Here is a 17,506-nt window from a genome sequence, read left to right on the forward strand (position 1 = left end):
TTAGTAAATCATCCTCTCCTAGTCCATGTGACATTGAATCAGAGAAAACCAGGGGTTTGCAAGAAGGCAGTATTCTAAATCCTTCTGGTTTTATAACCAAAAAGGGCAGGATGAAGACACCCTAAAGCAGAGATCATCAAGGATGTAATCTGGGAGACTGGTTTTGTTTTTATGGAGAGCGGCTTTTTTTTAATGTTAACTTCATGTTTTTGAAGGAGAGGAAATCCTCTAATCCACTTAATACTCTTCCTGGCAATTTAGCTTAACGACATAATCTAAAAGAAGAGACAAAAGTTCTATACTAGAAATTGTTTATGACAGTGTTATTCATATGGAAAACGGAAAACAATGTAAATATGCAATAAAAGGGGAATAGTTAAGTAAATATTGGTATAACCATTTCAAAGAATAATCAAGTAGCAACATGCAGAAAAGCTTATGATATACTATAAAGTGAAAAAGAGAATTCAAGAGTGTTTCCATGTATGTGACAGAGCTGGCAAATCATCGTTTTGTAACCCACCATATTCATCGATGGACACTGGAAGTCTGAAGTGAAAGCTTGTTGAGGAGCAGGATATTTACATAGTACCAAATCATTTCCCCACAAATCACTCATTAGTTGTAAAGAAAAAAAAACAGCAACTTTACAGTGGAGAACCTGGCAGACACCACCTAAACTAAGTCATCCGCGTTAACACCCCACTAACGGGACAAAACAATATCATGCGCCTCCTTAAATGATGCACCAAGAAGGACACATGACTTGTGTAGTTAATTCCTGTCAAGAACGAACATAACCTCAACCAAATCATAAGGAAACATCAGACAAACCCAAACTGAGGAAAAGTCTACAGAACAATGGATTTAAACTCTTTAAAAAGTCAATGTCTTAAAAGACAAAGACAGACTGAGGAAGTGTTCCAGAACAAAGGAGAGTAAAGAAACACGGAGAAGGCTTGGTGGCACAATGGTTAAGCACTCGACTGCTAACTGACAGAGCAGCAGTTCGAAACCACCAGCCATTCTGTGGGACAAAAGACCTGGCGATTTGCTCCTGTAAAGATCTCAGCCCAGGAAACCCTACAGGGAGGCTCTACTCTGTCCTAGAGGGTCGCTATGGGTCAGAATCGACTTGATGGCACACAACGACAACAACAAAAGAGACAAGAGGAATCCCTGGGTGGCACTAACAGTTAAATGCTCAACTAGACGAAAGGTTGGCAGTTTGAACCCACCCAGAGGCACCTCAAAAGACAGGCCTGGCGATCTGCTTCTGAAAGGTCATAGCCTTGAAAATCCCTTGGAGCAGTTGAAACACAACACATCCTTACAAACTTAAGGTCATCAATTCCTTAGTAAATCATTCTCTCCCAGTCTGTGTGATACTGAGTCAGAGAAGACCAGGGGTTGCCATGAGTCAGAATAGACTTGACAACTGACAACAACAGAGACAAGAAAACTATATGCAACCAACAATCATGGATTGGATCCTTGACTGGGGGGGAAAAGAAAACAACTAAAACTAAGAAGGACACTACTGGGACAACTGATCAAATTGAAATACAGATTATAGCTAAGAAAATAGCATTATGTTGATGCTAAATTTCCTACTTTTGAAAAATGTCATGACAGTATTCTTACGGTTTACACAGTTTTTTAAGGGGAAAGGGACCTGATAAGGCAACTTACTCTCAAATAGTTCAGAAAAAAAATAATATATGAATATGTGTAAGCATATACATAGTGAGGAGGGGGAGAAAGAGTGAGGGAGAGACTGATAAAGCAAATCTGGTAAAATGTTTCCAACTGTTGAATCAGGTTGAAGGACACATAGGAGTTCTTTGTACTATTCTTGCAACTTTTTATCACTTTGAAATGATTTCAAAATAAAGTTACAAAAAAAGTACATTCACATAATGAATACAACTACAGTTATACATTCTTACTGAAAGATAAGAAAGGAAACATGGGGAAATGCAAATATCTGCTCTGAATGGACCAGATTGTGGGTGACATTTTCTTCTCATTAAAAAGAAGTGCTGGAGTCAATCATGTTCCTTTAGACACAAAAAATTAAACAATAACTACATAATTATAAGGGAAACAGTAATTATCTAATGGAAAATCTAGGGGCTTCCAAAGGCTATCCAAAGACACTCGAAGTAAGATTAAACTAGGCCTGGCATTACCTGTTATCAAGGAAATGTACCTAACGATGACTCTAGAAATGGTTTTTTGGTAGAATCCTAACTACCATGCCAACTTCTTAGAGCAGACATACCTTCATCATGGCTTCATTGATCAAGTTCTCACTGATGATGGTGGCAGTTCCCAAGGTGGAGTTAGCAACCTTCGTGGCTGTTGTGTTCATTGGCTTCACAGGATGAAGTCTAAGGAGAAGGAAAAAAGGGATCCTTAGACTTCTCGGTAATGGCAGAACTGAGAAACTGCCCATCTCAAAGATGGCAGCCAGCAAGATCGACAAGGAGGGCAACTGGCAACACACTGTGCTCACATCTCCAATCCAACACACTCCAACATCTAAGTTCCTGTGAAATTAAAGAAGTCAGAACCAGGCAGCCACATGCAAGCCAGCAAAGCATACCCTTGGTCAGGGGTCTTGATGTTTGCACAAGACCTTTGTCTCATTATGAGTATCAGGAGAACATAAAAGGCAGTCTCTTACTGTGGGAAAGGAGCCCTGGTGGCACAGTGGTTAAAGCACTTGGCTGCTAACCGAAAGGTTGGCGGTTCAAAACCACCAGTGGCTCTGTGGGAGAAAGATGTGGCAGTCTTCCATCAAGATTTATAGCCTTGGGAACTCTTCGGGGCAGTTCTACTCTGTCCCTATAGGGTTGTATGAGTCGGAATCGACTTGACAGCAGTGGGTTCCTTTTGGAGGCAATTATAACCTAGGACCCTACCCTGCAAGTCCCTATAGGACCTATGTTCTTCAACAGTAAAAAGTTCCAAAGAAATATGCCAGAAGAAACATGCTAGCTTCACATTAGGCAGTGCTTAAATTAAAGGAAGTTTTCACACTGCTAGATTCTACCACTCAACCTCAGCTGGTTTCTGAGACTATTAAAATACTGGTCACAGAACATTGCTGCAATTTCAAAGCTCCAGATGTGACTGCAGGACAATTCCTAAACTATCTTTGAAGAACACTACTGTTTTTGCTACAAACACAGGGGTGTCTTGAGGTATTCCCACCACAGGGGATAGCCCTTTTAAAACAGGCCCCACCAGCAAAACAGACTGGTTACAACTTCAGAACATCTGTGTGGCTGGAGAGCCATAACAACTGCAGGTAAAAAGCAAGGGGAGGAACATCACTCACATTTATGAAGACAATCTTGCCCGTCTCTCACCTGTGCTTGGCTGACCAAGTTCCAGTGCCTGGCTGAGCTGAGACTGGCTGTGTCTCTGAGGGTGAGACCCAGGCCTGGAGAGGCGGCTTCCTCTTGCCAGAATTGTCAACTTTAGCTGCGGAGCCCTCTGCTGTTGCTTTTTTTGGAGATTCTGCTGTACTAATGTGGTGAGTGTTAGAATGTGGAGAGCTAGGGACAGACTGTGTGGCAGAACAGGGCTCAGAAAGGGAAGGACTGGAAACGGGAGAGTCCAGGGACGTGCCAGGAGGCTGGCTTGGCCTCCCATTTCCCTCCAGTTTTTCTTCCTCACCACCGCCAGGACCTGGCAGCTGTTTATCCAAGCTTGAGCTCTTGCCAAGATGTGGTTCATGAATTCCTAAAGCTGCAGTTTGCTCTGAAGAAGTTGTAACAGAGGCTTTGGGTGCTTTGGATCTGAAGTCACACGGGCTCTCTGCAGGTACTGCGGGACCATCTCCCATGCCACTTGGTCGCTTTTTCTTCTCAGGACAGGGAGGTAATATGCTTAAGGAGGAAGCTCCTACTTCCAGAGTTGCCACCCTTACTGTCTCTCTGACACCTTCAACCTGGTCTACTCTTTCATCATCCGATGCAACTTCAGGAATGGAAGGCAGGGTTAGGTACAGATCGGCCATGACTAGAGATTTAACATCTGCGGCACATGGAAGATCACTTAGGGGATCAGACAGTAGGCCTTCATGATCACTGGCTTTGCTCTGATATTGTTCCATAAGGGCATCATCTTCCTCAGTCCTAATGAGTGCAGTGTCTTTCTCTGAGCTTGCTTCACTCATGAGGGCTTCTGAGAAACTCTCCTCATGATCTGCCATGGGAGCCAGCACACCACAGTCCAACAGCCCAGGTTCAGCCACACCTTCCCTCTCTGAGTCTTCTGTGTGGGGAGACTCAGAAGGCTCCCTGTCACACACACTTTCAGTGGTAGCCCTTCCACGGGTCAGCTCCTGGGGATTACTTCTGTCCTCTTCTATCCATCCAGTGGACTTCTCCACCTCCTCTTCTGTGAAGAGCTGCTCAGAAAATGACACACGCTTCTTGACTTTCTTTTGGTCTTTACTGGGATTCAGACCCATCTCTTCATGTTTCTGTGTCACCGAGTCAAGTGGGGGGACTGATTCTTCCATTTTAAGAGGGGGTGCCACTTCTTTAATTGCAGAAGTCATCTCACCTTCTTTAACTTTGTTTTCCACCAAAGATCTAGACTGAGTCTCAAAGTCTTTGTTTTCCCCCATCTGTGGCTTCCCCACTGAGCTTTCAATTCTGCCACTTCTGACTGAAAGGACAAATGTTTTTTCTTGGGCCTCTTCAGATAAAGGGATGTAGTCTTGTTCTGAGGATGAAAACCTCAGAAGCTCCTCTTCTTGTTGCCCCACATCAGGCTGCTCCAGGAGACGGTTTTCTGATTCCTCATTGCTGGTGTTCTTCTCTGTCTCTACCTCCCTGGTCTTCCCCATTGGAGAGACTTCTGTCCCTTTACACACTGGATCAGGTGGCTGTTTGGAAAGTGATCCCGAGGCAGAAGAAGTATTATTTGGAACTTGTGTTACACTCTCCTTTTGCAACTCTGCTTTAAGGTGTAAAGATGGTTCTTCAGAACTGGCTTGGCCCTCATCTGTGTAAGGCCAGCTTTCAATAGGAGTGGATGTGGAAATGGGAGCCACTATGGGAGATGAGGAAGAGAAGACGGAAGGACTTTCAGAGGACTGTGTCTCTGAATCATTCCCCAGTTCAGTAGGGAGAGGGGTCTGACCAGAACCAGAAGAGAGAGCAGGAAAAGAGAGAGGCAAGTCAGGGGAAGAAGGAAGCCTGGCTTTGGGTTGAGCCTCTGGAGACACTTCCAGTCTGTAAAAAGGACAAAATAAAATCTGCAGGTCAGTTGCAGATGCATCGTGAGAGACCAAAAAAAAAAAACCATATAAAACTAAAGTTGTTCAAAAGGGGAGAACTTCTTTACATTTGGGGCAGAATCTTAAGAAACTAAAGAAAGCACAACAATACTTAACATACCAAAGGGACAGTTTTATCACCAAGCACATCTGCCACACAGAGGCCTGTTGCAACAGAATTGGAAAGATCCTAAAGCAACAGCCTATGGTCTCTCTTGGTGATAAACACAAAGCCCTGGCATTTGATTACTGCGGGGCAACAAGCATCTAACAAGTTAAAAGCAGTAGAAGGTGTATCACAAGGCAACAGGCACAGATTCTGAAGAGGAACTGTGTGTGTGTGTGCGTGTGTGTGTGTTTGTGTCAGATCAAAGTAAGCAGAATCTCCAAAAAAGCCTCACACCCAGGCCACAGAGGTATGTCACTGTGAATGTGAGTCATGCCAAAAAGAAGAAACTCCCCAAGGCCCACTTGGGCTCTTGCAACAGGAGGCAGAATGAACACACAGAGAACTGTCGCAACCCACTCAGGAGTGGACCTCATGCCAGCAAACCAATATGCCGATGTTAGGAAAGGTAACACTTGGCCTCAAAAGGAAATTTGCAACAAGAGCTCAATAAACATACGTTCTGCACGTATCACAACCCAAATCTAGTATTCCCAACTTGCAATACCCAGGACCTGCTACAAACCATGGCATGAACTTCCACTGGGGTCTGATTATTATACTCAGATGGACAGGCCACACCTGCTGGACTAGCGGCTTTGGGCTGGGCAACGTTATTTTGATTTGTGCCGGGCAGGCTAGGCAGGCAGCAGGGACTGGTTAAAAAAAAAAAAATGACTGAGACTAGTAAACCTTTGGCATATACGCGTACTACCATGGAATAAGCAAGGTATGTTTTAACGGTAGGCTTTGCTGAGTACCATGAGCAGTGTGAGGTGGAAGGCCCTACATGAAAAGAGCCAAGACTCACCGTGGTTTGACGGCTTTGGTCTGGGGAGCCCTTGCAGAGAAGACAGGTGGCTTAGGTTCAGATTTGGGCTCTGGCTCAACTGCTGGTTCTGTGGTCTGCATTTCTTCAAAGGGGTTCAGAGATTTACCCCATCCGGAGACAACAGCTGAAGTGTCTTTCTCTGATTTTTTCATAAGGTCTTTAACAGGCTCCGACCCATCCTCCCTTGGTTTGATTTCTGGGAGTGCACCTTCCTTCTCCTTTGCTGGGATGGTAGGAGGGCTTTCGCCTTCACTGCCCTTAGCCACGTCCTTCTTTCCCGTCACCAGAGAAAGCAAAGAGGGCTTCTTGTTCTCCTGCTTCTTGCTCTCTTTGGTGTCTTTTGCTGCCTCCAAGTTCCCTGGGGCCGTGTTTCCCCCAGTGTCCCCGCTGACCACTGGTCGATAGGATGGCAGAGACATGGATTTCAAAGGGTCTTTTGTGGAAGATTCAGAGAGCTGCCTGTCAGAAGCCACTCCACCTGCTTCCCCAGGCTCCTTCCAAGACTTGGGAGCGAGATTTTCTGTGGATGAGAATAAACGCTTCCTGTTGAAGCCCTGAGGGGACGGGGAGGAGGAAGGGGTACTGTCCTTGGTCTCACTCTTGGATTCTGGCTGCTCCAGGTAAACATGGTTCCCATTGATACAGACGTTAGAGCGGGAAAGGGTGTCATTCTTTGACCGAAGGCCACCGAGAAAAGAGAGTCCTTCCTTTTTGGACAGGCTGAAGTTGATCTGGTTCAGTTGCTTGGGATCTGCGCTTGGTGTTCTCTTGTGAGTCATGACTATGGGGAGAACAACAAAAAAGAGGAAGGGGATAAAAAGTTAAACAAGCAGTTCACAAGTGGGGGGGTGGCATTTGTCAATGACTGGAAACATATTTGGTTGTCACAACTAGTAGGGTGCTACTGGTATCTAGTGGGTAGTCAGGGATGCTGCTAAACATCCTATAATGCACAGCACAGCCCCCCATAACAAAGAATTATCCAACCCAAAATGTCAATAGTGCTGAGGGTGAGAAACCCTGTGTTAAATCAATGAAAAGAATAGCACTCTCGGTAGAGTAGCAGAATCTGGCCAAAAGTAGGGATTTGGTAATTGAAATTGAAGTTCGAAATACACAACTAATTCAGAGTAGAAGGAACTGGATTCTTTTGGTTCCATCAGAATGTATCCCATGCGGGTTAAAGCACATAACAGGAGCCCAATAAATAACTGATAAATTACTGAAATATCAGAATTACCCTAAGGTTGTATAATTACTATAAAGTTTTACCATTAAAAAAAAAATTGATATACTTTTTGTTAGCTTAAAAAATGTGTACTAATACACTTTAGTTACAGAACCAGGCTTTTGGGTTTTTTTTTTTTTTTTTTTTTTTTTTGGTGAAAATACACACAGCAGCTCATATACCCATTCAACAATTTCCACGTGTACAGTTCAATAACATTGGTTACATTCTTCACAATGTGTCACCATTTTTGCTATCTCTCCCCATATTATTTCACTACCACTGACTTAGGCTTACTACCCCATAAAGTACTCATCTATTCTTTAAAGTTACTATTGTCAATTTGATCTGATATATATAATTCTTTAAAAGAGCATAATGCTCAAGGTGAACTTTATTAATTCAGCTAAATTGTTGTTTAGTTTGAAGATGATTTCAGGGGATAATTTCAGTTCAAGGTTCAAAAATTTTCTCAGGGCAAGAGATTTGGGGGTTCCTCCGGCCTCAATTGGTCCAATACGTCTAGATTCTTTAAGAAATCTGAAATTCTGTTCCACATTTTTACCCCTTTTGATTAAAACTCATCTATTGATTCCTTGATCAAAAAGTTCAGCAAGGGTAGCTGGGCACCATCCAGTTCTTATGATCTCATGGCAAAGGAGTTAGTAGTTCATGGAAGCAACTAGACCAGTGCCAGGCAGTTTTTAAAAGTATTTATACATTTTTAGAAACCAGAGGGCTTAGAAGATAGAGAGGGCCTCCTAACCAAGATTAAGATACCCCATCGTCTTCATTCTTATCCTCATCATCTTAGTAACTAAGAGCTGAATTAAAATCTTTTTCTCAAAATGTGTTTTTGTGTGCTTATGCGTGCGTACACGCACACACATGCACACACGCAACGTTTGTTTCTTCTCTCTCAGAGCAAAGTAGGCTAAGTTAAGGAAGAAAAACCAAGTCAAAGAAGAAAGAAACTCACTGTCTGAGGCGGAAGAGGAGTCATCCTCGTTGTCGTCATCTTCCCACCGGGACGGTAAGTCTCCAGGACGAAGCAGCACTCTGTCTGACTTGGAAGTAGGCAGGACGGACATGGACTGAGAGACTGGTGTTTTCTGCAAATTAGACTTGGAAAACAAGGTCTTGATCTTTGATTTCTTTCTCTTATCTTTTGTAGAAGATTCATCATCACTGTCGGCTGAGGGCGTCACGCTGGGGACAATGGCAGAAGCAGAATCTGATGCACTATCCTTGTTCTTCCGCTTGATCTTGTCTTTTAGTTTTCCAAATGGGTTCCGAGACTTATCTTTCATGGAAAGGTCAAACATGCTAGCAGTCATGTTATTTCTCATAAACTGGATGTCAACCTCAATTGCTCCTCGCTCTTTATCCTTCTTTCCTGGTTTGGATTTCAAGGTATACCACCTACAAGGAGAAAGACTGAGCAGTTAGTTACCTTAGAACTGAAGAGCCTGAAACAATGGGTTTTTTTAACTGTGGTAAATATATAGATATTGAAACAATTTTCACAAATGATCTCCAATCCTAACTAGCCTCTCCTCTCTGCTACTACCAACTTCATACACAAACACATTCTTACGCACTCTGTTTTCGCAGGGGCAGTGGGCGGGGTGGAGGATGAGGGCAGAATTTTTGAGAAGACACTCATGAGGCAAAGATCTGGTCTGATTCTGTACTTACTATATAATCACCTAAACTCCTGATTCGGTAAAAAGCTATTTCTAAAAAAAAATTTTTTAAATAAAATAAACATTCTATGAAGTCATTTCCTAAGACTGGTATTTTCCTTTGATAGAGTAAAAATTAAAAAATCATACACCAATGGCTAAGAATATAGTGCGCAAATCTATATGTAAATCTCAGAGAAAGATCAAGAGTTTGTAGTAAGGAATAGTCCCTGCCAGGAAGTAATGGAATACATACGACGGAGATTAAATCAGAAAAATGAATATTTCAAACATCATTTAAGTATTTCACCTGGTCATCTGCAATCTACTTCAAGATATGGCGGATGGTATTGTATCAGTCCAACTCCACTGACTGGTTTGTGGGCAGGTAAGCACTGACTGGTCTGTCTCAAAAATAACCTTTCTGTAGTTAAAGCAACATTCCAGAGAGCAGATAGAGAAATGACTTCAAAGATTCAGTTCAAATTTTTTTTTTTTTTTTTGAGCACCTACTACATGCCAGACACTTAAAAAAAAAAGAAAGAAAGAAAGAAATCTCCCCTTGGTATTCATTTTCCATCTGAGAATCTGGTATCTTTGGTGAGCTGCAAGAATGTGAGCCTGGTTAGTGATATAACCACTACGGGACAAACAGCTCCCAATACAGGGTCACCCTCACAAACTGAGAACCCATATTCTGATGTTCTTTCCAGTGACCTAGTTAAGAGCTGAGGGACGTGGACTTTAAGGAAATGATGATTTTGTCCAAATAAGTACAACTTCCTCTTTCTCCTTCATCTGGGTCTTGCTCACAGGGCTGATCGCTACCTCCACAATCTTAGCTCATTCTACACTCAGAGAAAAGGGGCTGGGGGAAATAGAAAACTCACATTTAAATGGCACCTACAACATACCTGGCACTGGACACACTTAGAAACATCCTTATCTAAGTCTCACAAGAATGATGAAGTGGATATTCCACCCATTTCACAGATGAAGAAACTGAGGCTCAGAAATTAGGTCATTTGTAGCAAGTCATGCAACTGTTCAGAGGCAAAGGCAAGATTCTGAACCAGCTCTGCTTTTCCCCAAAGCTCATGCTCTTCTCTCCTCCAGGTTTCCTGCTTTGCACTCTCTCGCCTAACTTACCTTTCATGGGCCATCTTTGCAACACAGACAGAAGGACTCAATTTTAAATTCTTTCTGAGGCAAGTTTAAGCTTCTAATTTAAATGTCCCAAGGTGAAAGGAGAAAACCCATAGCTCGCCATCAGTCAGTCAATCGTAAGATTACATAAAGCCCATCATACAAAGTCATTAAGAAGAATTCAAGCTGCATTAACAAAGTGCATCCCAGATCTGATAAAATGATGCAAATTCCAATTTCAGACCTTCAGGAGAAATTTTTATGGCTCTTAAAACTACAATCCACAGCTGGAGGAGAAAGAAGGGTTGGGTGTTATCATCACATAGACAACATCACTCCTGCCAGCTTAACACCTTTCCAATATATTTTCCAGGGCCAGGCCTGGAATCGTTTGCATATTTGTCACTTAGATGTTGAGAAGACTATTTGTATTGTTCTCTTCTGACAGTCATGTGCTAAACGGTAGCCTAGGTGATGAAAGGTTTTTGTAAATACCCATTACAGACACCTGAAAAAGGGAAGTCGCTGGCGGCTGAATGCTGTGGATCAGATGACCACAGCAGGCAGCTGCAAGCAGGCAGAGCACTTCACCTCTCCATCCCCGGGAGGCGGGTCAGCCTCCACACAGCCTCTTCTTAGCCCTCCCTGGGGATGCAAAGCCGCTACAGGCCTTCAAAGAAGGCCACTTGACAGTTCCTCAGGGCCAGGCTCCCCTTCCCAAAAGTATCAGAGCCAAAGTCTGTTTATTTGGAGAGAAGCTACAGCCAACTCCAGAGTCCTCTCTGGGGGCCTGTTATTACCTGAGGCTCAAATCCAATCCGTTGGCACCAAAGTGGAATTTGTTTTGGAAACTTCCAACACCACTAGGAGGTGTGAACACAAACTGTACCAACTGTCCTTGCTGCTTATTTTCACAAGCATCCGTGCAAACCTAAAACCAAACACCAGGTGGCAAGAAAAGCCACAGGGCTCTTTTAGGATGTGAAAACTATACTGGCTCCTGGGCAGGTAAGCATTCCCTGCAAATGTTCAGAATTTCTAAAAATCTGTGCAGGATTTATTAAAGCTGGAAAGGAGGTCAGGAACTGCTTCTTCTATTATCCAATAGCACTCCTATCATTACATGAAAAAATTGTTTAAGCAAGGGCTATCTGACACGGGCATAATTTGATAACAACAGTGAAAGCCGTAGCCCACGAATGGCTCACCCTGAGAAATCCCGAACCAGGACACTTTTGTAGGTTTTAACCCGTAAGCATCAATTCAGTTTTAACTGTTTCTGAGCCTTTGTTTTTTGGTTCACTTAATTCCTGCACCTCACAGAAGTAGTTCATAAATAATAAAGACCCAGCAAAGGCCACAGAGCAGTATGGGCATGTTCTAGCATTACCTTTCAGGGAGGCCCAGGAAACTTAAGCTATCTCAGAAATCCGGGCTGGGTCCATTTTCCTGGTCCAAAGTGCAAAGCACAGAAAGAAGGTCATAATCCCAATAGAACAACTTTTTTTTTTTTTTTAAAGCTCATATTCTGGAAAAATCCTGCAGCCTATCAAAAAATTAAATGATCCCTTATGTAAGCAAATAATCATTTTCACTTATAATTCAAATTCAGTCCTTCAAAATTTAGAAGAATCTCTAAATATCGAGAAAGTGATAGGAAACTTTCAGAAACTATATTTTAAAGTAATAACTCGGGTATAAACTTGGGGTAGAAACTCAAATCCTACAGCATGGTACAGAACGACAGGCTGAGTCTTCCTACTCCTCCTGGGCCCTGCCTCAGTCTTCCTCCCAGGCATAACCACTGTCACCAGTTTCTCACACGCCCTCCCCGGGGTGGTCTGGGCAAACACAAGCAAAAATGCCTATCATCCAAATAGGCTACCTGACTCTTCTTTTTGGTCATACCCAAGGTAATGGCTAAAAATACACAAAAAGTCATTTAACTCTTCTATACTTTCAAAAAGATGTCTCATTAAAAGAAATAAGTAGAGACAAAGAATAAGGAGCCCTGGTGGCGCAGTGGGTTAAGCACTCCGCCACGAACCAAAAGGTTGGTGGTTCAAACCCACCAGCCGCTCCGCAGGAGAAAGATGTGGCAGTCTGCTTCTGTAAAGATTACAGATTTGGGAACTCTATGGGACAGTTCTACTCTGTCATATAGGGTCGCTAGGAGTCAGAATCAACTCGATGGCAATGGGTTTTTAGACAAAAGATGAACTAGATACAGGTAAGGAAGACACACACGGGAACAAGCTGCAGGACACAGATCTACCTCCCAAGTAAGCTGGCTGGGGGCTAGTGCCTGGATCCACATTGTCAAAGCTCTTGGGCTTTTAGACAGTCATTCTGGGAATGGTTACAATCATCTAACCATACCAGTTTGCCTCAGTACAGTTTCTCAAACACACTGAAAGCTGGCCCAGGGGGCCTTCCATCGGAATGTGGCCGGGGCAGGGCAGTGCGGTTCCTGTTATTGGGAAATGCAAAGTCTCACGGTGCATCCCTAACGACATTCAGGACTACACTTGTGAAGGACTGACTGGTATGTCTCAAAAATAATCTTTCTGCAGCTGCAGCAAACGTGTTTTTCCTTTAAAGCATTCCAGAGGACGGGCAGAAAAATGATGGCTTCAGAGATTCAGTTCAAATAAAATAAAAATTTTTATTTTTGAGCAACTACTACATACATGCCAGACACTGGAAATACAAAGAGACCAGGCCCTGCCCCTAAAAAGCTTGCCCTCCAGTGTGATAAAAGCAGCTCACCAAATATAACAAAGCATTTGTAATACTGGGAAAACCGCTACCTATTCTTTATTAACTTTGAAGCATGGGGAATTAATTAAATATGAAAAGAAACTCCTGCTAAAACATACAATTTCCTCACAAATACAGACATTCACACACAAATAAGTCTCTCAGCTAATTTAACCCTCCAAGGGGCTATAAGAACTAGCTGCTTAGGAACTCTTCAGCAAAATGAATAAATACTGCATCCTTGTATTCAACATGGAGTCCCTGGGTGATGAATGTGGTTAATGCGCTCTTAGCAGCTAACTGAAAGGGTGGAGGTTCAAGTCCACCCAGAGACGTTTCAGAAGAAACCCCTGGCGAACTACTTTTGAAAAATCAGCCACTGAGAACCCTATGGTACACAGTTCTACCCTGACATACACGGGTCGTCATAAGTTGGAATCGACTCAATGACACCTGGGTGTATTCAATACAGAGGCTACAGGAAAGCAAAGGCAAAGGAGGACAATCAGCTCTACATGTCACTTCAACACTTTAGATGTTTTAGTAGTTGATTTCAAGGGATAGTTGTCTATGGGTCCAGTGTGGATTCACAGCCTACTTCTTGTTTAAAATTTCAACCATGACTTGTAGCATTTGTCATCTCCACAGTAACCAAGCATCATGAGACAGGGGATTATGTCCTTCAATGAGGAAAGAAGCAGGAAGGGCAGAAGAGCATCTGACATCCTGTTTGGGACAGAAGATGCATTCGACGTTGCTTAGATGAAGAAATTTTTAAAAAGCAGTTCATTGTTTTCCCTATGGGATGAAAACAAAGCTGAAAATCATCTGTTTAGCAGTTGAGAACACCTAAACGGGTTCTACCACCACTTGTTTGTCAGTCTGTGGTACTGTGGTGGCTTGCATGTTGCTGTGATGCTGGAAGCAATGCCACTGGTATTTCAAACACCAGCAGGGTCACCCATGGTGGACAGGTCTCAGCTGAGCTTCCAGATTAAGACAGACTAGGAAGAAGGACCTGGCGATCTGCTTCTAAAAAAAATTGGCCAGTGAAAACTTTATGAATAGCAGCAGTACACTGTCTGACAGAGTGCCGGGAGGTGAGCCCCTCAGGTTGGAAGGCACTCAGAATACAACTGGAGAAGAGCTGCAGCCTTAAAGTAGGGTCAACACTAATGACGTGGATGGAGTAAAGCTTTCAAGACCTTCATTTGCTGATGTGACACAACTCAATATGAGAAGAAACATCTGCAAATATCCATCAATAATCGAAACATGGAATGTACAAAGTACGAATTTAGCGAAATTGGAAGTCATCAAAAATTAAATGGAATGCATAATGATCGATAACCTAGACATTCAAGAGCTGAAATGGACTGGTATTAGCCATTTTCAATCGGACAATCATATGGTCTACTATGCCGGGAAGGGCATATTGAAGAGGAATGGTGTCACATTCATTGTCAAAAAGAACATTTCAAGATCTATCCTGAAGTACAACGCTGTCAGTGATAGGACAATATCCTTACATCTACAAGGAAGATCAGTTAATATGACTATTATTCAAATTTACGCACCAACCAGTAATGCCAAAGATAAAGAAACCCAAGATTTTTACCAACTTCTGTAGTCTGAAATTGATCAAACATGCAATCAGGTTGCATTGATAATTACTGGTGATTGGAATGTGAAAGTTGGAATCAAAGAAGAAGGATCAGTAGTTGGAAAATATGGTCCTGGTGACAGAAACAACACTGGAGATGGCATGTTAGAATTTTGCAAGATCAACGACTTATTCATTGCATATGCCTTTTTCCAACAACATAAATGGCAACTATACACCCGGGCCTCACCAGATGGAATACACAGGAATCAAACTGACTGCATCTATGGAAAGAGACGAAGGAAAAGCTCAATATCATCAGTCAGAATAAGGCCAGAGGCCAACTGCGGAATAGACCATCAATTGCTCGTATGCAAGTTCAAGTTGATGCTGAAGAAAATTAAAACAAGTCCACAAGAGCCAAAGTACGACCTTGAGTATATCCCACCTGAATTTAGAGACCATCTCACGAATAGATTTGATGCATTGAACACTAATGACTGAAGACCAGACAAGTTGTGGGATAATATCAAGGACATCATATATGAAGAAAACAAAAGGTTATTAAAAAGACAGAAAGAGAAAAGATCAAAATGGATGTCAGAAGAGACTCTGACACTTGCTGTTGAACGTAGAGTAGTTAAGTGAACAGAAGAAATGATCAGAAGATTTCAAAGGTCAGCTTGAGAAGACAAAGTAAAGTATTATAATGAAATGTGCAAAGACTTGGGGTTAGAAAATCAAAAGGGAAGAACATGCTCAGCATTTCTCAAGCTAAAAGAAGTGAAGAAAAAATTCAAGCCTCAAGGAACCCACGGTCGAGAAGGGAGAGTGTTGACATGTCATGAAGTTGTTAGCCAATGTCATAAAACAATATGTGTACTAACTGTTTAACAAGAAGCTAGCTTGTTCTGTAAACCTTCATCTAAAGTACAATAAATAAATAAATAAATTCAAGCCTCGAGTTGCAATATTGAAGGATTCTATGGGCAAAATATTGAAGAACACAGGAAGCATCAAAAGAAGATGGAAGGAATACACAGAGTTTCTGTACCAAAAAGAACTGGTGGATGTTCAATCATTTTAGGAGGTAGCCTATGATCAAGAACCGATGGTACTGAAGGAAGAAGTCCAAGCTGCACTGAAGGCAATGGAGAAAAACAAAGCTCCAGGAATTGATGGAATACCAATTGAGATGTTTCAACAAATGGATGCAACGCTGGAAGCACTCACTCATCTATGCCAAGAAATTTGGAAGACAGCTACCTGGCCAACATATGGATCTTGAGAGATCCATATTTGTGCCCATTCCAAATACAGGTGGTCCAACAGAAAGCAGAAATAATCGAACAATATCGTTAATATCACACGCAAATAAAATTTTGCTGAAGATCATTCAAAAACAGTTGCAGCGGTACATGAACAGAGAACTGCCAGAAATTCAAGTTGGATTCAGATGAAGACATGGAATGAGAGAGATCATTGTTAATGTCAGACGGATCTTGGCTGAAAGCAGAGAATACCAGCAAGATGTTTACTTGTGTTTTACTGACTATGCAAAAGCATTTGACTGTGTGGACCATAACAAATTATGGATAACATTGCAAAGAACGGGAATTCCAGAACACTTAATTGTGCTCATGTGGAATCTGAACATAGGCCAAGAGGCAGTCGTTCCAAAAGAACAAGGGGATACAACGTGGTTTAAAATCAGAAAAAGTATGCCTCAGGGCTGTATCCTTTCACCATACTTACTCAATCTGTACACTGAGCAAATAATCCAAGAAGCCATACTATATGAAGATGAACACGGCATCAGTATTGGAGGAAGACTCATCAACAACCTGCGATACACAGCTGACACAATCTTGCTTGCTGAAAGCGAAGAAGACTTGAAGCACTTACTGATGAAGATCAAAGACTACAGCCTTCAAAATGGATTATACCTCAACATAAAGAAAACAAAAATCCTCACAACCAGACCAATAAGCAACATCATGATAAATGGAGAAAATATTGTAGTTGTCAAGGATTTCATTTTGCTTGTCTCTACAGTCAACTCACATGGAAACAGCAGTCAAGAAATCAAATGACGTATTCCACTGGGCAAATATGCTGCAAAAGACATCTTGAAAATGTTCAAGGACTAAGGTGCACCTGACCCAAGCCATGGTATTTTCAATCACCTCATATGCGTCCGAAAGCTGGACAATGAACAAGGAAGATTGATGCCTTTGAATTATGGTGCTGGCGAAGAAAATTGAATATACCATGGACTGTGTCTTAGTCATCTAGTGCTGCCATAACAGAAATACCACAAGTGGATGGTTTTAACAAAGAGAAGTTTATTTCCTTACAGTAAAGTAGGCTAAAAGTCCAAATTCAGGGCGTCAGCTCCAGGGGAAGTCTTTCTCTCTCTGTTGGCCTTCTCATCAGGGTTCCCCTGAACTAGAAGCTTCTCCGTGCAGGGGCCCCGGTGCGCTCTGCTCCCAGCACTGCTTTCCTGATGGTATGAGGTCCCCCCTGTCTCACTGCTCACTTCTGTCTTTCATATCTCAAGAGATTGCCTCAGGACACAATCCAGTCTTGTAGATCCAGTCTTGCCTTACTAAGGCAACTGCCACCCATCCTCCCCCATTAACATCATAGAGGCAGGATTTACAACAAATAGGAAAATCACACAGTACCAGGAATCATGGCCCAGCCACACTGATATACACATTTTTGGGGGGACATAATTCAAACCATGACAGACTGCCAGAAGAACAAACAAATCTGTCTTGGAAG

At 42.4% G+C, this 17,506-nt stretch overlaps 1 protein-coding gene across 3 annotated transcripts in view; it reads right to left on the reverse strand.

Moving 5' to 3' along the window:
* RAB11FIP1 (RAB11 family interacting protein 1) overlaps positions 1 to 17,506 on the reverse strand; it is a 36,114-nt gene that overhangs the window by 8,183 nt on the left and 10,425 nt on the right. The window contains exons 2-5 of one of the 3 annotated variants that reach the window (XM_004383398.2): positions 8,505 to 8,947; positions 6,277 to 7,078; positions 3,378 to 5,255; positions 2,285 to 2,393 (exon numbers count right to left, since the gene is read on the reverse strand). In XM_004383398.2, coding sequence (XP_004383455.1) covers positions 2,285 to 2,393; positions 3,378 to 5,255; positions 6,277 to 7,078; positions 8,505 to 8,947 — 3,232 coding nt within the window. Of the gene's footprint in view, positions 1 to 2,284; positions 2,394 to 3,377; positions 5,317 to 6,276; positions 7,079 to 8,504; positions 8,948 to 17,506 lie in introns of those variants that run through there. The other 2 variants (XM_004383399.2, XM_023737845.1) reach the window with 2 other exon arrangements.

This window comes from Trichechus manatus, unplaced genomic scaffold (assembly GCF_000243295.1).
Source record: "Trichechus manatus latirostris isolate Lorelei unplaced genomic scaffold, TriManLat1.0 scaffold00109, whole genome shotgun sequence".
Classification (NCBI taxonomy): Eukaryota; Metazoa; Chordata; class Mammalia; order Sirenia; family Trichechidae; genus Trichechus; species Trichechus manatus.